The 20,717-nt window shown below is 42.7% G+C and overlaps 2 protein-coding genes across 3 annotated transcripts; both read right to left on the reverse strand.

Moving 5' to 3' along the window:
• Positions 1-1,170: 1,170 nt before the first annotated feature.
• npdc1a (neural proliferation, differentiation and control, 1a) lies at positions 1,171-13,346 on the reverse strand. The gene is made up of 9 exons (XM_088391418.1): positions 13,015-13,346; positions 7,135-7,284; positions 3,346-3,438; positions 3,074-3,280; positions 2,921-2,987; positions 2,756-2,846; positions 2,556-2,635; positions 2,371-2,467; positions 1,171-2,289 (listed from the first exon to the last, which is right to left on the reverse strand). The coding sequence occupies exons 1-9, from the start codon at positions 13,118-13,120 to the stop codon at positions 2,218-2,220; spliced, it is 963 nt and encodes a 320-aa protein (XP_088247544.1). The 5' UTR covers positions 13,121-13,346; the 3' UTR covers positions 1,171-2,217.
• A 1,914-nt stretch (positions 13,347-15,260) lies between these two features.
• LOC148389557 (ER degradation-enhancing alpha-mannosidase-like protein 3) lies at positions 15,261-20,601 on the reverse strand. Of its 2 annotated transcripts, none has more exons than XM_088391413.1 (21): positions 20,454-20,601; positions 19,911-20,145; positions 19,787-19,832; positions 19,375-19,475; positions 19,246-19,285; positions 19,067-19,179; positions 18,843-18,996; positions 18,629-18,763; positions 18,397-18,502; positions 18,192-18,289; positions 17,976-18,101; positions 17,824-17,907; positions 17,610-17,693; positions 17,411-17,535; positions 17,060-17,225; positions 16,835-16,992; positions 16,655-16,739; positions 16,409-16,585; positions 16,155-16,320; positions 15,900-16,091; positions 15,261-15,534 (listed from the first exon to the last, which is right to left on the reverse strand). In XM_088391413.1, exons 2-21 carry the CDS (start codon positions 20,006-20,008, stop codon positions 15,386-15,388), a joined length of 2,403 nt encoding a protein of 800 aa, XP_088247539.1. In that variant the 5' UTR covers positions 20,009-20,145; positions 20,454-20,601; the 3' UTR covers positions 15,261-15,385. The 2 variants fall into 2 exon arrangements, with proteins under 2 accessions (XP_088247539.1, XP_088247538.1); XM_088391412.1 differs by having other exon boundaries at positions 16,655-16,766.
• Between the last annotated feature and the right edge of the window lie 116 nt (positions 20,602-20,717).

The raw sequence follows: 20,717 nt of genomic DNA on the forward strand, positions 1-20,717 counted from the left end.
AACGCCCAGCGACAGAAATCCGGAGTCACTTCCAAACGCTTATAAAGTGCTTTCAGGTACGACGTACTGTGAAAGTCGACAGCTAAAAGAGCACGCGTGGCGCGTCGCTCCAACTTTCCAAGTGGAGAGCAACCTCTTTGTGCAGCGGGAGGCTTAAATGTAAAGTGGCGGCCCTCCCGTTGAGCGGCAACAAACAAGTCTGATGGCTTTTTGATTTTCTTCCTTAACGGCCGAGCCTTTGACGCCCATCTTCACAGGCCCTCCACCCGGGTCCGCTTTTCACCTCGCCACCAATGGCTGCCTTCCTTCCACTGTCCACGCGCACAATGGGCCTTGACAGCCCTCGGCATGCGACTCAATGGGGACCGGAGCCCCCACACACGTGGCCCCCCTACCAGCTAACTTTGCGTCCCCCCACCACCAACATGCGCTCGGCGTGTGTATTGCTTGAGGGAATACAGTGAAATGACATGAATCCGTTCGATTTAACAGTTTCAATTCAATGGACATTGTGCTGCTCCTTCAGCTGCGAGTGTATTAAAATAAAGCTAGGGGACTTTTGTAAGATAAAGCTATGTGGTTTGGTTAAAAAAAAAAGTCAAACTTTTCTACAGGTAGCTCATAATCAAGTCAAAATAAAAATCAGGTCAGAGAGGATTGAAACATCAAACAAGAGGATGTGGCGCTAAGAGGAAGTGGCTGTTTGTTTGCTAGCATACATTTCAAATAATGCGTCGGTTGGTTTGTTTGTTTTTTTGAGACTAAACACAAGCAAGCAGATCACAATCATTGTTGACACTTTGAGCTAACTTGACTTAGCTAACATTTTTAGCTTCATGTAACAAATGTTCGACAAAAATGCTAACACGTAACAGCCCGCTATACCATTTTGCATTGTTTGTTAGCATTCAGCTAAACAGACTGTGGTTTTACACTAAAGTGTAAAACTAAGTTTAGTTGGACTGTAACTCAACCGATAATGGTAATAAAAATCTTTTTTTGGAAGAAATATTTACTTGTCTACCCCACCCAAAAAAATCTTGCCAACAAATCACAACTATATTTTCCTACAATTGCGACGCTTGTTCAATCAAGATGGCCCTCAAGATGAAAAACAAAAAAACAAACACAAAATGTTAAGTACGCGTCAAACAAAGAGAGTAGTAATACTGCCGTGGTAAAAAGTTTTATTACCGATTCCTTGTTCTGCATGTACAAATATCTATAAAAGGTGAACACTTTCACGCTTTTATGTACATTTTTGCAGCAGGAGATTCACTTTGGGACCGACAAGATGACAGAGCGGGACAACACAAGATAGTGAAATTGACCACCGATACATCTATCAATATAGTCTGTCCCTCCCCCCACCCCCTCCCTCCAAAAAGAGCCCTACTACCATCTTTCCTACTCTCCACCCCAGGAAAAAAAATCATTCAAATGTCACTTGGACTGTACATTCGTCCTCTATTGACAGGCTGCATAAGCAGGAGGCAGAAGGATTTTTGCATTGCACAATACGCTCAAACCATGCAAGACATCATCAAGTACTTCATATGTGGATGCGTACATACTGTATACGTACGTATATACGTCTATATATATGTATATATAATAACATATATATGTAGATACAGTATGTCCATATATATATTTCTATATCTTAAAATCTTTATGCGCAGCTCATATGACGACAAATCAAATCAGCAACGGTGATGCTAAAATTTCAGAGATGGGATGTTAAATATTTCCTGCTAAGAATGTGGTTTAGCCACAAGCTACGCATGACAAAACAAAGAAGTGCACCTGTTTTTCTGCTTATGCGTGTGTGTGTTTGTGTGTGTGTGTGTGTTCCTACATGCTCTTGCTATTTTATCACAGTCTTCGCAAACAGCAGCAGAAATGACGGAAAGAGATATTGCAACGTAAAGAGTTTAAAATTTAATTTGAGGACAGGACGCTCACAAGCAACAACTCAAGGAGGAGTCTTTGTGGTAAAAGACTTAAAATTCACAAAGAACCCAAAAATTACACCAGGGTCATAAAAGCAGGAAGGAGAGAGGCATGGAGAAGGCGAGGGAAGAATTAGTAAAGGGCCAAAAGCGAGAGACAATACAAGTTTTTTTTTAATCGTCTCGTCTTCTGCCAGTTTTCCTCCGTTTGTCTGCATGCAAGTGTGAGTGTTTGCACGTGTGTGTGTGTGTGTGTGTTCAGCATTCACTTTTGATTCCCCTGATAATGCATGGTGGAGTCGTCAAACAGAGGGTTTTTCACCTCCATCTCGCCGGTCTGTGGAGGAGAGCACACAAGATTGATTTTTTATTTTATTTTTTTAGCTTCTCAGCTTCCACAAAATGACTGCGACCTCACCGGAGCAAGTCCAGGACATTCGTACACTGTGAAGTCTCCCGCCTCTTCTTCATCTGAGGTGATCTCGGAGTCCATGTTTTTTTGTTCCGGTTTGTGACTGGGGGGAAAAAAAATGAAAAAAATGATTAAATTATATAATATAACTGAACACATCAGAAAATAAATAAGGAAAAATAAATACATACTTTCCAATAGAGAGCATCTGCTGTTTTTGGTGCTGATAGTGATACATTTGAGCACTTTGTGCTAGAGTTTTATCCCCAATCTACAGACAAGAATAAGAGTGTGTTATGTGACACATTCAAAAATAGATAGAAATCAAACGGTGTGTTTTTGCAGAAGCCAGGAAAGGAATCGAAACGATAAATGCGAGCGTGTCACGTACCGATTTACCGGCACCGGTGGCGGCGGTCACACCTGCACCCCTGAAGGCGGGATAGTCCACCTTCTGAGCCAGACGCGATTCTTTACGCAACCTGTAGGGGGAGCAGTGCAAGTTAGTAACGCATCAATTAAAGGGAATAAAAAAAAATTTCATGCGGTGGCTTACTTGACGTAGCAGACAGTCGCCATGATCAATGCTACAGTGCCGATCGCCACGAACAAGGAGATGACAACTGGAAGTTGAACAATTTTTTAAATGACATATAGCATTAGCTACACTGATTTTTGTTCAGCGACGCCATCGAGGCATGAAACTCACTGATGATGATCTTGTCGTCCTTGTGAGCGTTCTGGACGAGCGGGCCGCCTCGACGGTCCCCTCGGGTGGGTTGAGGGGTGGACGCGTTGCTGAGACGGGACCCTGCAGCGGTGCCGTTTCGGGTTTGGGCGGACGAGCCATCTCGGCCCAGTTGCCCCTGTTCGGAGGCGGCCATCTTGATTCCGCTTTTGGCTGAGAGGACGGCGACTGAAGGTGATAGAGGATGATGTCAGAAAATCAAAAATGTAGTCAACGGATATCAAAGTTCTTACCGGGAGGTTTCAAATGTGTTTTGGGTGCTTCGATCGCAGACACTTCCTGTTTTTCAATGTATGAGTGGATGAAGTCGATCTCTTCATCCAAGTCTGGGTACAAAAGACAAGATTTGAATAAATTGAAGCTAAAAGACAACATTACAAGACAACACCCGCGCGACTTTAGGCTAGTTCACTATTAACGATGACGTGACTGCTAGCAAGAAGATCATATATATTATTGGCAGGTTTATGTTATAATCCCCAATGTCCTTCGACCAAATCAAAGTGACAAGACAAGGCGTGTGCCTGTGGGTCTTGTCTTATTTGTTTGTTGACTGGTGGGAAGCAGGAGACAATACGAAACTGATGTTAACAGCCCTTTAGGCCAGACAGTTAGCCACATTCCTGCGGTACAGGACGGGTCTCCAGGGCAACCAGATCCCAGCATATCCATGCATGTGTGTGTGTGGCCGGGGGAGGAAGCACAGTAGGGGGCAGGAGCAATCAGCAAAAACCTGGCTCAGTAAATGTGCTACGTTGACAATAGAGACCGAAGCGGAGCTAATGGTGGCGATCAAAGTGTTCCTGCTATAAAGTCACCCTGCAATATATCATATTCTCAATGTAGCAGAACGTTAAATCATAAGCAAAAAAAAAAGGAGAGGATCTTCAATTTGGGCATTATCCCGTAAACATATCTGCATCATTACATTAATGATTACAGTATCACTTTCTCCCCCTGTAGAGGGTCAACCATCTGGCTGAGCTAATGTGTACGCTGTGACACACCGGCACTTTCACCGCCGGCTTTGTTCCAGCCCACCCCCCTTCGCCATTTAGCGTACGTCGCGGCAGGTGTCTGCAGAGGCGGGGTACGCCATCTGTACCTAGCAGGTGGCTGGGTGCTCCGTGGGTGCTCACTTGATTGGAATGCAGAGTTAGCCACGTCAAGTATGATGACCCTGTTTGGAATTTGGAAAGAAACTGTTCGATGCTCAGGGGATCGCGAGATGAAAAATGGAAGTGAATACGTGGCCCCAAATTTAATCCAGGGTGGATTATTAACACAAAAAAGTAGTGATTGTGCGTAGGCCACACGCTACTTGAGTACGCACACTTCCGGTCACGTAAGATCGTTTTGTCACCAGGTTGATAATGAGCCGTAACCCCCCCCCCTGAGAGTGGCCTATAGGGGGGAAGAGGGGGTGGGGGGGTCCGTTGGCTATTACAAACAAACAGTAAACGGCTCAACAGGAGAGCCACTGACACGCATGTGTGCTGTTATCTTTTCCCACTCAAAAAACACTCACTTCCACCTGTATTGCCTCTTAAGTTCTCCTGTATTTGCTATCGCAATAAATTGAAAAAAATTTTTTAAATTAGTTTACCTACTTGAAGTGGTTTGAAATACCTCAAATTCCTTTGTAGTTATTTTTTAGAATACATTTTAAAATATATGTATTTTAAAAATGATTAGTTTAAAACAAATTATACTGTCATTAAAGTTTTAGAATAAAACTTTTTTTAAAGAGAATTGAGAAAAAAATATGCCATTATGCACGTATGCACTGTCACTATGTGAACTCTGCTGCCGTCTTGTGGACACTCAGGAGAACAGACGTAGTCAAACAGCAGAAAAAAAAAACAGGGCAGTCCTACTGTGAAGACATCTCTAATAATTGGCGTGCTCTTTTCAGACACTTTTAATGAAAGGTCGACAAATGGTCAATGGGAAAGATAAGGAGATAAAAAAGGTCACAGACTTGTATGTTAACTTCATTAGCTTTTACCAAGGGGAGTGACTACTGATAAGGCCTTACAGGAAATCTTCACTAAATTCTCCTTTTTTTTTTTTTTTTAATCATCAAGGAAAAAAAAAAAATATATAGATCAATTTAATCTCTGTGGCGCTCATTCGGCGTTTGTAACACAGCCACATTTCATCAATTCAGAGTCTGAAATCAACTTAACACATATGTGTGAGGGAAAGGTGTTAAAGGTCAACTGCGAGGATGTGATGCGGACGAGCCCTGCCTTTGGCACATCCTGTACACCTTCACTGTCTACACAGAATAAAAAAAAAAAACAAGGCTAGGAGGCATGGCCACTCCTAAATGTCAAATAACGCTTTGGTTTACCTTTTGTTAAATGCTGTCCTACCTGGACACACAGAACACCAAACGAAAATGGCAACAGAAGAACTCATTAATGTAGGGACTAAATTATTATTATTATTATTATTATTATTATTATTATTATTATAACTTCCATGTTAAGGGAAACTGCTAGCTTAGTTTTGCTGTTTTAACATGTTTAGCTTTTTATTTACGTAACCTGTTGCACCTCCCTGAAAGTCCTCTAGCGCCCCCCCAGGAGAAAAAAAAAACTAATGACTCACAATTAATGGGGCTTATCAAGTTAAATTTAAATGAAAAAAATAATGAAACCTGTCGCATGATTTTAATTTGATTTGACAGTCTGTGTAAAGCATATTTGTAAATTATCATGCATGATCTGTTCCCGTGGATTAGTGTTTGTTGCAGAAGCAGAAACACGTCATTCGAGAATGTTACGTAAACCATATAAAAATCCCGTTCGAATATTTCAACGCATCAAAAAAAAAAAAAAAAAGCTGGCATTTATACAGAGGCAGACATTTTATCTAAAGTTGCCGCCAACAAATTGAGCCAAGTTTCTACTGTACGCTCCCCCGCCGCAGAGCCATCTAAATTATTAATCCTCAAACACGCACACACAGACCTTTACGAGAACAACACACACACACGCACGCAGTGATAGGTGACACGTTTCAATTTCTGCAATTTACACCCAATGGGAGAAAAAGATTTATTTCTGCAGTCTGGCTCTTTTCGAAAATGACATTAGATTTAATCGAATGAGAGCGAGATCTACGACATTGAAAGCGATTTAAGTCGCCGGAGTGCGGGGGCGGCTCACGTGTTTGCTGCAGCAGGGCCAGATTAAAAAATAAATAAATAAATAAAATCCTCACGAGGATCACATCACACTGCGCCATATTTGTCAGAAACATGGATGATGGGCGAACGGCGTCACGGGGATGCAGAGAGCGGAGAAGAGGAAATACACGAGACGGTGACAAACCGAGGGAATGAAGCCATCAAGCCAAGATGGATAAGCTAGCAGGGGGAGAGGCCAAAATCAATCGGCGATCGAACGGGAGACAGCTAGGCTGAGAGGAAGGGAGCTGTGTGCAGCCACGGAAGAAGACACAGCGGCAAAGGAAGCAAACAACTTATTATTTAGCTTGGCTAAAAATATTTGCTAATTAATACGACATTAGCCAAGTCACAGAGAATTCATCATTTTGCTGTTTCTGTGACGCCTTAAGATTCGGGCTAAAAAGGAAAGTAGTAATTGCTTTCAAAAAGATTTTATGGAGGAGAGAATATTGGATAAACTGCATATATACAGTACATAGAAGAAGATAAATTGGATACAGACAAATATTTATTCAAGCCACTGGTCTTTGTATACTCGTCTAGCTTCTGCGCTAATGAGGTTTGTTTTAAGGTGTGTCTGCCTGAGACGACAGCTGAAATAACTGGAGCTCAGCAAAGTTCCTTCCTCGAAAATTTTAGAACTGAGAAAGACATGTAAATGTCTCTGGTGTGAAGTTGGGGTAGCAGACATTGCGGGCCTGGCTTGGTGAGTGCCGTGTGCGCCAAAGAATGGGCGTGGTCGGCTGTTTCAGGTTAGCTAGCTAGCCAGTCTAATATAGCCTATGCTAGTATTTTATTACGAGTTTTTTTTTTGTTTTCATACCATGTTGATGATATCTCCTTTTGGTCACACAGCGACCCGTCTCGTCCTCCACCAGCGGAGCGAGGCAGGAGCCACAAGTGGTGAATCCGGGTCGGCACAGGTGGCGTCCCTCTTTGGCACAGTCGATGTGGTGAGGGCACGTTCTGCCGGCTGAGGGACACATAGACAAAAAGTGACACACAATGATTCAATTAACGAGGTCAGGTATAAGCAGATACATCTTAAGATGAAGATATGACCTTGGGATGAACCATTCAAGTCTTTCATACACTTTGTCCAATCCGTTCTCCTCTACTTGGCTGATATTTACGTAAGGGGAGCGTATTAGTCACGATTGGAGATGGCTGGAGGAGAGATTCAAGTGACCTCCATGGCAACAAGGCTTGCGATACGAGGGAAGATGCGAGGTATCAAAGGAGCAGATGCGCCGAAGTGGGGGGTGGCGGTGGTGAGATGGAGCCAACGCACAAGAGCCATGCCTTTTGTTTATTAGCCGGGCTAATTTAGCCCTTCCCTCGATTGATTAGTATCCGCTTGAGAGCAATTAGCTTTTCCAAGGAGGTTATGTTTTCATTGGAGCAGGTGTAACTCTGGAGCTGCTAACCGCTAGCTGCTAGCCACTCTGTCTGATCGATTGGTTTGTTTTTTAATCTTCTGCCCCCCGCCAGTTCGGTTTTATTTAAGCAGTCAACAGATGAAAAATATTTCTAGCTTTTGGTTAAACACCTGGAAGCGACGCGTCAGCCTCATCAATGTTCTCACTCGCTTTTGCTTTGCGGGCGTAAAAGACTCATGTTCAGCCTCTTATCCCTCATTAGCACTTTGATTAACGTCTCAATTATTTTAGCCTGCATCATCTATCATGTTTAATTTTATCCCTTGTGGCTTACTTCCTGCTCCTGAGAGGTTTGTCTTAACTTGTCCCTGTTGATTTCCTTCAACGACATGACCTCTTAAAGAAAGGCACAATAAAGACGCTGATAAAAACAGATGTTCTTGAGCTTGTCGCATCGAGTACGAGGATTCAAACGCTGGGGATGAGTCATACTGCTATTTTTGGGTGTGTTCTAACTTCTAATCAAGCTGGTTAAAAAAAAGATGAGCTCAATTAGAACTTGGCTGACACTGCAGATCAAGAACTGGAAGAATAATCCGAATGTTGTGGTTCCTATCCAAATGAATTGTTGAGTTTTTAGAACTTTTGTGCGTCCATGACATCACTGTCCTGCTCTCTGGACAACCCCACCGGGTCATTACGGAAACCGCAACTGGCAGCACTTAAAGGTTGAAAACAAGCTTTCATCCTTCAGGCTGTTCAAACCACAAACACTCAACATCAACCTAGCATCAATTTAACAACAAAACATCTTCAAAGATGTTTTTAGAAGAAAAAAAAAGCTCTCAGTAGAACAAACTTCCATTTCCATAGTGTGGAATTTTTTTTTTCTTCAACACCTGCAAGGTTGAAGCGGTTCAAATCTCAGCGCTGCCAGTCAGCAGTTCCCGTAGGTTAATGTGAAGGAACATATTACAGTCACGTGCGTGCAGGTAATTTATTCTTCACACAAACACAAAGCAAGCATATGTTCGCAAAGACGAAGCGACTGCACATGCATCGCTACGGGGGAAGATGGTGAGAGATTGAAGGCGGTGAAAAGGCCAGTGAGTGTGAAAATCTGCAAAGCGGACTGCCAGGAAAATCTGCATTTATGCAAAAAAACACTTTCACACAGCCTGGTAAAAAAAAAAAAAATACAACCTTCTTCACATGCAAGAGGTATGTTTTTATCGAGTTGAGGTTAAGAGCCTGGCAAACGGAGGGAAAAACCAAACTGGCCAAAAAAAACAAGGACGCCATTCCGCAGCATGATGTCTGATTACGATAGTGTGAAAAAACACATTATGTAACGCTGGCTCCAGAGTCCTTGTTAAAAGAGAGAGAAATGACTACTTCTACATCTGCCGCTGTTCACCCAAAAAGCCAAACACGACGTTATATTTTTGTCCGGCGACAAAATGCAGGCCATGCTAGGGCAGGAAATAAGCTGAGTGGGTCGCATACACCTATTGTGCAGATTTCCTGACACACTCACTGATGGCATCCAGGAAATGAGTCCTCATCAAGTGGAAAGCGCTCTCTCGCTTGATTTGTGAACGCGCCGTTTATTTCCCACGAGCGTACAAAACGGGAGCACGCTTGGCAAAACTCGTACGCCTTTAATTCTCCCCAGGGAGCTCGTTACGATAAGCATTTAAAGACAGCGTGCCGTAATACCTCTATCGGCTGAATGATATATTACATTTGGCGTCCACCAAGGATCTGTATTAAGCACATTAATATTTACAAAAATGTTTTTATTGCAAATTTAAATGCATTATTTTTTGTTTCCATGGGAGTGATTTACATTTCTGAGATTTAGTCACTATTATTCAAAAGTGATGTGCCCTAAAAAAGCAAGTTTCACGCCTCGCCGTGTTCAACTACATAGCGGAAAATGTTGCCTAATCGCCCCAGAAAGCATCCTCCTCCTCCTCCTCTCAGAAATGGCTTCAGAAGAATGTGACAACCATCACGGAAAATCACCGTCTTATCTACGTTGGTTCGCGGATGCTGCACTACTTTCCCATGCTGCTTCAATGAATCTCGAAAAATGCAAGGCACGGACGCTCTTGGTAGAAAATGGGCGTGACTTTCCATTTATTTAACCAACACATGATCTAAAAAAACGGTTTGCGTTAAAACTGGAGGAAAAAAATGAACCCTAAAAATCATTTAAGTGAGTAATTTGTCGTTACTGTTATGTCGTTTATTATGTCAGACAAGTGTAAGCATTGCACAGGGGATAATTACTGTGTCATTATCATTAGAGTGAAGCAAAGCAAAGCGGCAGAGGCAGCAAACATCCCCCCCCACCCCCCCCACCATCTTCCACCCACCCACCCATCGCAGCAGACAGAACAAAGGGCTTACACAATGGCGGCGTGGAGGTGGCCTTGATTTATTCCATTCTATTTCCACGACTTGTGGGCCAGATGATGCAACAAGCTGATTAATTTGCTTGCCACCTCTCACGAGTGGGAATCTCACGATTTGATATCACTTGATTTTTTTTTTTTTTTGCTGTGAAGATGACAATTGGGGAAGGGTGTAGCTATTGATCGCTTGGATTGATTTGTTGATTAATTACAGGGAGCAAACGGTGGGAAAAATTGAGTTTACTGTCGGTGGTTTTTGTTTACACATACGTTGGGTGACTTTGGGAAGACTTTCTTCCTCTTATATAAAACTGATTTTACAGATTTAATATCAGAAAGGATTTGTTTTTTTATCTCCAGTCATCATATCATATGCTGAATGTTTTCATTGGTGTTTTAGATACACAGGTTGCTTGTGAGAGAAAATACTTCTTTTTTTTCTTCCAATGCTATGAGTGACTACACAAAAGGTCGACAGCTTTATTGAATTATTTTTTTGGGGGCTATTTTTTTTTTTATAGCCACCAGTCTGCTTTCTAAAAGCAATCTTCTGTGATGTCAAAAATAGACCGGCAGTCTCGGCATGTGCACTGTGAGCCGTCAGCACTTGGCAGGTTGGTGTCACGAAAATATTTTAAGTAGCAATGACAATGACATTATTGGTGGAAAAAATAATCCTCAACATAGTTTAACAAGTTCAAATGGTAAATACAGTGTGAAACTTGTACAATTAGGGGTACTTGGGCTCACCCTAGTGGTAAGCAAAAGAATGACAGCACAGTTCAGTTGTATTTCACTTTTGAATAGAATTTTCCTATATTTATGCGCAATGCTAATGTTACAGTGACTTGCGATATTATTTTCATAAACATCATTGGTCATGATGTTCAGTTTTTATTTTTTGACACTGACTGATCTACACCATTTGGTGACATCATGACTTTCTCATGGCCAAACACACTTTGATGGATAGAAACTAGAAAGCAAGGTGAGGGATAAAGAAGTGGGATTAATGGGAATCCTTGGCTCGCCCACCATTTTTTTTTTTTCCTTTAGACTTCTCAGTTGCAACACCACAATGAAGCAGATCAATAGTATTGATGAGTATTTCCTGCTTGCTTTTAGCCATGGGTACTGATCTGTCAGTAATCCCTCACAAACTTCGTGTGATTTGGAAATCTGTATAGATAGTGTGAAAATAAGGAGCTAAAAAAAAATGGGACGATAATTCTGGGTCAAATCTGCCATATTATTAACTAGCAATTAGGCAGCTGCTGGGTTAATATGCCCGCTATGATTGTAAATTCATATTTTCTGGAGAGCCCGCAGCGCACATGGCTATTTTTTTTTTTTAAATGTAGCACACTAAATCTCCATAAACACAAAAGAAGTGAATCATTCGGAGGCCGTAATCGACTCAGTGGTCTTCATGTCCCCGAGCGACACAGCTTAAGTGGCTTTCCACCTGACTGTTCTCGTCTGCCATTCACCACTAAATCGTAGATGACTAATTCTGCCACGGGGCAGAAGATGAGATAAAACCACATCATCGGCACATTTGCTATGAATCTATAATGATACATGGGGGCATCGTGAATGGAAGGAGTCATTTGCAACAATAAAAATCCTCCATACAACTAATTAGCTATTAATAGCCTAGTGTAACCTTCATTATTGTGCGTTAATGCCCAAAGCTGATTTTATGATTCATACCATTTGCGTAAAGTGCTAATGTGTCAGTTTATAATAGCGTTATTTAGGCTAGCTATGATTACAGATTAGCCTCAAGTGTTTGTTTGTGTTAAATTTACCGGTCGGTCCAGAAGAGTTTAATTGCAATACTTTATAATTCAGTACAATATTGTCATGATGACGTGTCATGCAATGAAAACACATCCGTGACCATCACATTTGGTAAAATCATGAATATGAATATGCATGAAATATTTTGCGTCACAACCTTCGGGTAGAGGTTGATACGTTTGAATAAATACAAACGTGCTGATTCACATTGATGTAAACGTGTTCTTTCTGTGCAGGGAGGGAGCAGGTGGAGCTCGAAAGATGACGTTGGACTGTCCAGCTGTTGCAGCTCTCACATGGTTATCGTGTTGAACGAGTTAGGAGCAGATTATCTGGCATCAGCGCCATCAGTTACAAACCAGCTCAAGTATACTGCAGTGGGCAATAGAAAGCCCCGGAAGGGCACTTGAGCAGGCCTGCCATGCAATTCTAAAAGCAAATGAAAGCTGCAAGGAGATAGGGATCTGTTTATTTTGAGGCCATCAAACTGTCACATTAGATGGTCGAGGAAAAAAATAAAAATAATGCAGTCAAGCATCACCAATTTTTGGCACTTTTAAAATACATAAGGATATAAAATTGTTATCTTTTAGGTATCATGAATTTTTAATTGATAATTGCGCACATGTTAGATGGATGGTGTTGATGCTTTATGATCTTTATTTTTATGATATAAAACGCTGAGAAACACTGTCGACATAATAATTTTAGTTTTAAGCTTACTTGAGGAAATGCTAACACGGAAAGAAACGATGACTTGTCAATACTTGTTGCGTTTTTCCACCTGCTCACTCAACCGGGATTAAAAAAAAGGAAAACAGAAAGCGACCACGTCGACAACGCACCGCGCAGAGATGTGCGGACAAGAAAATAGTCGCTTAGGGTTCATGTTTTTTTTTTTTTTTTTGTGGCGTTTTAATCGTCTCCATTTTGACGCAAAGCTGTCAGCCTGACAGGTGCCAGGAGCTCGTCCATTAAAGATGCCCCCAGATGACGCACGTCGACGCGACAAATTGGTTTAAAAAAAAAAAGAAGAAAAAAAGCACAGTCCACGAATGAAGTGGATGTTTGTCACATAAAATGTCGGTAAATGCATCTTACCTGGCAGGCTTGAAGCAGCGCGAAAGACGCAGAGCACGACCGCGGCAAGGAGCAACGTCGAGGCCCGGCGTTGGCGATCGCTCCGCGGGCTGGAGAGCAGCAGCATCGTCGCGGGTGCTGGAGGTGGTAGTCTTGTCGGGAACGGAGAACCGCGGACGGGAATTTCGTTGTCATTCCCCCATCCTTTGTGGGGATTTATGTCGCTGTGTAGTTCGTTTTGAGGAGCTCTCTTCGGTGCTAGGGGGGAAGCGATGGGGCAGGTAGTCGATCCTGCTCTCAGTGCACGGTAATCCGCGACAGTGCTAAAGATAGCGGGGCTTCAGGGGAGGAAAGGAAGGGGGGGGGGGGGAGTGTGAGGTTGGCTGCTTGTTTATGACGTTTGGGAGTGATGCCTTCAGGCCCTCCTGAGAAATTACTAACGCGTTACCTGGCCACGTAGTTGACATACGGAAGAATGCGCACCAAAAACCACCAAACAAAATATATTTTTTTTAAAAATCGGCCGGAGCAAGTAAAATGTATAAATGAACGTTAAAAAAAAACTATATTTCATGTATTTGTTAATTATGTTAAAAAATCAACCCTGTTATAATTATGTATCTAGTGGAAGAGCATTTTAATGAACTGCCTCTTAAGGTTATATATTTTCGCATGGCAACTAATTTTAAAGAGTGTCAGATTCAGGAAAGGCAAAAATAAGATGGAATATCAATGTATGTTTTCGGTAAACCTTATCATTTCTGTTGTTTCTAGTAATTTCGACCGTTTCCCAGCCCCTGAAGGCAGCAGTTTGCGGGGCACGCATATGAGGAAACAAGTGCAGCAAACGGAAACGTGATGACGTCTCAAACCGGTTGGATAACATCATCATCATAATTGTAATTGCTCTGTGTTTACCCTTTGCCTGAAGAGGCCAGAAGGGTGTCTTTATATAATTTATGATACGCAATTTTGAAATTCCACATTGCATTTTTTGTTATGTGTACAATTGCACTGTCCATGTGCCACATAAACAGTGTATGAATAATGCTTACAGATTTAAAAAAAAAAGTATCCATTATCTATTAAGAAACCACAGCAAAATTATGTTTCTCTGGATTTTCCATTTCATCGTATATTTCAGCAACCAATTTTTCTTTTTTGAATGAAGTAACCACTGATCATACAAGGATTACTGTGCCTCATCATCACAAGTCAAATTCATGAGTGACACAGCAGATAATCTGCATAAATGAGAGCGGAAAAGGGATTATATATATTTTTTTTTATTCATCGACTGCCTTTGTTCTAAGACAGGGGCCTTTTATGCTTTTTTTTTGGGCGGGGCACATTTCAGCCACTCATGGCGTGACAGTTTAGGAAACTGCCGACTGCGGTACAAAAACAGGAAAATACAATTGAAAATTCATATCCTATCCATTTCCGTGTGAACAGCAGTCCTGAGGTATAAATGTCCAAGTCCCCTACTTCATAAACTCAAAAATAGGATGCATTCAATCATTAGGATGAGTGAACAAAAAAAAAGAAACCAAAATTGAAAATGAGCAGCATGATGGTAAGGTTTCACTGTGCAAACAAAAGGGAAAAAAACAGCTGTATGGTCTAAGTCGTGTGATTTTCTTTTCTTTTTCTTCATATTCTAGCATCAAGATCTTATAGTAACTCATCCATACTTTAACGTGAATCATTTCAAGTCCAATAAATATTGCACACTTTGAAACTGGCACAACGTTGTTGCCTGAAAATACAAGACTGTTTTTTCCTTTCTTGGAATGTGACAAAGTGAAGACAAAATTCTGGCTATAATGTCTTAACAGGGAAGTTGAGACGGGGAAGAAAAAATCCCAACGCACCCATTCTCAACTGCAGAAAATAAAATATTCATACCCTAATTCCCTGAAGTTGCATACAAACTCAAATCATACCATTTTTTCTCCTCATATATTGAATCGTTCACATTGCAGCTATTCATTCCTTATAATTAATGCTTGAGTAAAAAGGTGCACATCTAGATTAAAAACATTGCATAAAAACACTTTTTTTTTTTTTCTACCTTACAAGAATCCTCCCGAAAGGTGAGGTATCGTGTTAAGTCCGAGTCAGTCGTAGGTGCCGACCAAAAGCGACACGGGAGGTTCAATCAGGCAGCAACAAGCTCAGAATATTAAAACTATAAGAACAGCTTTGGCCCGGAGTGACCTACTTTAGTCTCATCTCAAAACAGAGGATTAAAGCTCCATTTTCACTGTGGGCGTGCGGCCGTCCGCTCTCCGAAGCTCGTGCGGTCACGGTTTTGTGTTCTTACACATGGAATGTGCAAGGCTCATATTCACACCATATAGTGCAACGTAAGCTACTCGTGATGTTCATCTCATTTGAGATCCTCACTTTCATCGAGAAGCACCGTCAAGGTGGTCTTGCTGGATTCAGATTCATCCTCCTCCTCTTCCTCTTCCTCCTGTAGGTCCTCCTCTTCAGAAAGTCTGAGTTTAATGTTAAGAACTGGTTTGTCTGTTTTACCTGGACAGAAAGAGAACAACAAAAATATATTATTCAGCACATGATTGGATGATTAGTTATAATAAAAGTCCTAAAAAAATAATCTTCAAGATGAAGAATTAAGATTCAAAAGGAAGGCAGCCCCTTCTTTATCCAAATAGGATAAATTACAGGAATATTTTAACATCATTAAGAAAAAAAAAAGGCAGCAATTGTTATTCACTGACATTTGTGATCAAACAATTCAAGAATTGTCCTCGTAATAAAAAATAGCTCGTAATATAAATAGCTGAATGGGAGCGAACCGAGCGCCACACTCAGTTGAATACTGACAAACTGGCTCATCTTGTTTTCCGGGGTTTTCTTTTCTTTCCCTTTGGTCTCACCGTGGCCCAGCTGCCTCTCTTGAGGCAGCAGCAGCACGTCGACATTTTGATGTTCCTGCAGGGCCGCGGCCAGCACGGCGCCCTCGCGACTGAACAGGAAGACCAGCGGCAAGGCGATGTCGTCGGTGGGGCCGCCATCGCCGACCATTTGGAAGAGCGGCGTTTCCTCGCTGCTGCTTCCCTCCCTGTGGTCTAAGCGACAAGACAAAAGCTTCAGGGGAAGGAACTTTTAAGTGTTGACGTTGTGACGCTCACCGATGAAGATGACTCCTATGGCGCCCGCCTCCTGCAGCCAGCGTGCTTTCGCGCCGAACATGCAGTCGCCACGCAGCGCCAGGGCGATGTGGCCTTTCAGCTCAGCGGGATTCTCGAGTGGGCCGCATGCTGTGTAAGGGGACGCCTTCGCTACGCTGCCCTTCACCTGCCACGTAGGAGTATGTCCAAAAAGAAAAACAGTGGTTGTAAAAAGTGACAGTCAACAAAGTATCATTGTGCCGTGGGAAACTTACACCGTGTTCTCGCTTGGTCAGGTCCATCCCGAACTTGGCCGGGCCCGCCGTAAGCACGGTCCTCCCCAGAAACGGAGGGGATATAAGCTGCACCACGTGAGGCACCACTTCCTCTTCCTCCTCAAGTGCTTGTCTCACCTCAGCCACAAGTTTCATCCGGTAGACTCCTTTATGCTCCTTTACGAATGGAAAAGTGGATTTATGGTTGAGTTCTTTTTAGACGAAACAAAATAACACATGACGTACTTTTCCGCTGTCTCCTGTACTGAAATCATTCAGCGGCATGAGGGAAATGCCCATCCTTTTGAGGAACTCCACTGGTTCGATGCCACTATCATGAAACGGTAATTCAATTTGTCTGTATGAAAAAAAAACCCACAATAAAAACAAAGCGTAAAATATAAACGTAAAAATAAAATGTGGCACCTGATAGGTGAGTGATGGACAGCTCGCCCAACCCCCGTCAGGTACTTGTAACCGTCCCGAATGCTTTTGGCAAATGAAGGGTTGTTCGGGAACAAGGTGTCCATGCTCGGGCAAGTGTGCGTGAAGAGATCTTCTTTGTAGGCCTCAGCGTCTGTTTCCTTAGACAACAAAAAGGAGTGTTGACACGCAATCGGGTTCCAACGCAAACAATAGAAACAAACTGACTGTTTTGTTGCCTTGACAAGATGGCTGTGTAGTGGATAGAGACACGGGCAGAAGGTGAGCCTCTGTGGTGAAGATGTAGTTGTCGATGTCGATGGGGAGCTGCGTCTTCTCCGTGAACAGCAGGTACAAGTATTTGAACATCTCTGCCAGGAAGAACGAGTCCATCCTACGGACAAAACGGAAATGTTTGGACTAACGTCTGTGGGCAGGTATACAAATAAAACTTCCTGTCATGTGGCTAAACTGTCACAAGATGGCAGCAGATGACAACGTTTGTAAATAGTCATTTTATGTTGAATTTCTTGCTTTTACCTGTGGACCAATGCATACCCGATAAGGAAGGACTAGTACCTGTCTTCGTGCGTCCCCGTGCGGACATCTTGCACAGCAGCAAACCCGCAAGGCACTCGGGCATAAGCGTTGAGTTTTTCCACGATGGACTGGCCCACTCTGAGGTAATAGGGGTCGCCGGTGGCCTGCACGAGAGGTTCTTTTACCATCAGTGGTTCAAAGTGTTCTTTGAAATGAAATGTAAATGAATTTTAGTCACCTTGTAGAGGTAGTAGGTGCTTTCTGCAAACTCTGGTCTCAGGAGGTGTTGGCCCCAGTGAACTCGGAATTCTGTGGTGAAAGCCTGCAGAGAAAAGACTGACAATAACTCGCCTGCAAAATGAAATCAGACTATAACATGCATTAGATTACATTTAAAGCAAAATAAATAAATTATAAAATACAAAATCCAACCAATTAATTTATATTTTTACCTCTGGAAGAAATTTGTGCTGTTTGGTGACCTGGTAGAGCATCTCATGGGTTTCAATGGCCGGTTTCAGATCTCCTCTCAAGACCTGAGCGAGACGATACAAAGAGCTGCTGATGTTTCCACAGCGGTGAATCGTGAACGATAACGACAAACCTGTAAGCCGGGGAAAAACGCCAGCAGCGAGTCCATCCAGCTCCGCACGCTCACAGTCGGGTTGTGCATGTGCACGTTAAGCAGCAGGGGAGGCTGACTGATGTACTTCATAATGGCACTGTAGTGCTGTGCCGGGGAAAAGACATGAGCTAACTCTGAAAATGGGAAATTCACTCGAAAAAGAGATTGGATCGAAAATTACAACGCAGAACCTACAATGTTAAACCTTTCCAGAAAAACGTCATCTCCCAGAAGAATGTAGGCCTTCATTAAGTATTCATAATACGAGTCGATGCCGGCACCAACTCCGCTGTCTGCAAACAAACGCACATGAATAAGTGGACACAAGTTTTTTTGGGATGAATGTATTCATATTATCACTTAGCAACGGTTCACTATATAGAATTTCACATTTCCTCACCTCGTCTGACCCATTCTCCGTTGTGGATATTGATAACAGTCCCCACAAGGTCACTCCCTTTCTGCCGCCTCTCCCAGAGGACATCCAGAGCTCTCCGGGCATGTTCCTATAAAACAACAAGAAGTATTTCAAAACATAAGAGAGAATTTAAAGAAGTAATTTGTTTGCCTTTGGGAGGCATGGTCAAGTATTTGACCTAATTTTATTTCCTAGCGAGTTTTTTGGAAAGTACCTCAAACACAGACTCTCCTGACAATCTGCTCAGGGCCGCAAATTCCAGGATCATCGTTCCCGCGCAAGCTGTGCACGTGTCCGACTCGGTTCCTGTGCGCGAAAGTGGGTTCTGGACACCGTAACGCAGATTCACCTGGACATAATAATGATGTCAAGTGTCACATGACTTAGCCCTAAGGTGCTGACAGCTAAAAAATAAAATTTGGCAGTACCTTGGGGTAAGGAAGGCCACTTGAGGTGTTGAAGGCAGGTAGTAATCGATGGCCGAGCTCCGTCGCCATGTTGAGGAGCTCATCTTCATACCACTGCATCCTCCCCCCTCGCTGACGGAGCAGGTCAGCCATTACATGGGCCCCTAAAAGGCCCCTGGAATAATTCAGTCAAGTCAGGAAAAGTGTGACTCCTTGTGGTCTTGTTTTGTACTGCATGTAAATACCCCAAAACTCTGATGTTGGTCTCAAACACCGATACCACCACGTCGTTGTCCAGGCGTACATCTTGCACGGCTTTTCTCACGCCATCTTCAAACTCATCCAGCTTGTTTAATACCTGCTCACAAACACACAAATGTGAGTGAAGCATATTTTCGGGAGGCTAAAGAAAGCGAGCACTCACCACCAGGGTATCGAGGGTGTCAATCAGCGTAAGCGAGAACCTGTACAAGGGGAAGGGGGAAGGTTACGACCTCATCCGAGCTTACAATTTCTTTTGTTAAATATTGTAGCCCAAATATTGCGTACGTACTTCCCCAAAGATTCGTCAATGTCGCCTCGGTTAGGCTCCTGGCCTCGGACTCTCCCTTTGCAGCTTAGGGGCATCAGCTCGTCGGCCGGATAGGCGTATTTCTGGAACACAGGAGAAAATATGGAACTCACGTGCTAATATACAAAAACCCTTTGGTTTATTTTATGTTAGGTAATCAGATAATTGACTCAAAAACGGCTTTTTACTCTTGTGACTCACACCGATGAACACGACAGTTGCTTGTTTACTTTCAAATTTTGCTTTTAGAAGGCATGAGTGATGTCAATCAAATTTATTTGTACAGCACCGAATCACAAAAGAGTGTCAAATGATTAAAAGGAGACTTTACATCGCTTCTCTTTCATCTACAACCGTTTCAAACAAAAACAGGAAATGAGTGATTTCTACTTACCATGTAACTTCCATAAGCATGATCAAACATCTCAACTATTCGATCCCTGAAAAAAAAAAGAGAATGTGGGTCAATAAAATAAGACTATCTCCAAACTGTTGTAAGCACATAATCAGTCTCTGACCTGATTGTGTTCATCTCCTCTGTTGTCATGTGTTGGCTCTCTTGACATCTCACCCAGTCAACAAGACTGACAATCAGGAAGATTTGAAACCAACACATCTTCGTTGATTTAGCTGCACATTTGTGGCGAGAACATCAATGGATGTTGGTTTTCTCTCTCCCCCGCATTTCTATTGTGACCTGGATCATGTGGTCATGTTGAGGTCACCCCACGTGAAGAGTCGTTCAGATGGCAGCTATATAAACAATGGAAGCTATAATAAGCTAATCCGATAGCGCCGACTAGCCCACAAAAACACAAGCGAATGACAAAAGCCAGTCTGATAAAACGTAATTGTGAGAACGTCTTAAAAAAAGAACTAGACTGTAAAAAAAAAAAAACATTCACAAGCCACGTATGAGCGTTGCTAAGCTAACAATAGCATCCTCAGTAGTCGGTCCATTAGCAATGCTAGCGTGGAAGCTAGGCGTAGCATGAGGAAGTACAGCGTCAAAATAATGTCTGTCTCGCCGTAAAACAAAAATTGTGTGTGGGGGGTCTTACAGGCGAACGGCCGGGGACACGTCGCCAGGAAATACCCCGGCCATACCGTCCCCTGACGTCCTGTTGCGAGCTGTCAAAAGGCATCCAGGAGGTAGTCCTCGGTACTATGCAGGGAACGCCATTAGCTTGTAGGCTTGATGACGTCATAAATGCTAATTACCTTAGGCTAGGGTTCCGTGACGAAAACATGAAAAAAAGGGGTTCTCAAATAAATCAGGGTGTTAATTTGCATTTGCAAAATGTCTAAATGCTCAAATTAATGAG

Source organism: Syngnathus floridae, chromosome 12, assembly GCF_059516105.1.
Source record: "Syngnathus floridae isolate MCC-2025c chromosome 12, RoL_Sflo_1.0, whole genome shotgun sequence".
In the NCBI taxonomy this organism is placed as follows: Eukaryota; Metazoa; Chordata; class Actinopteri; order Syngnathiformes; family Syngnathidae; genus Syngnathus; species Syngnathus floridae.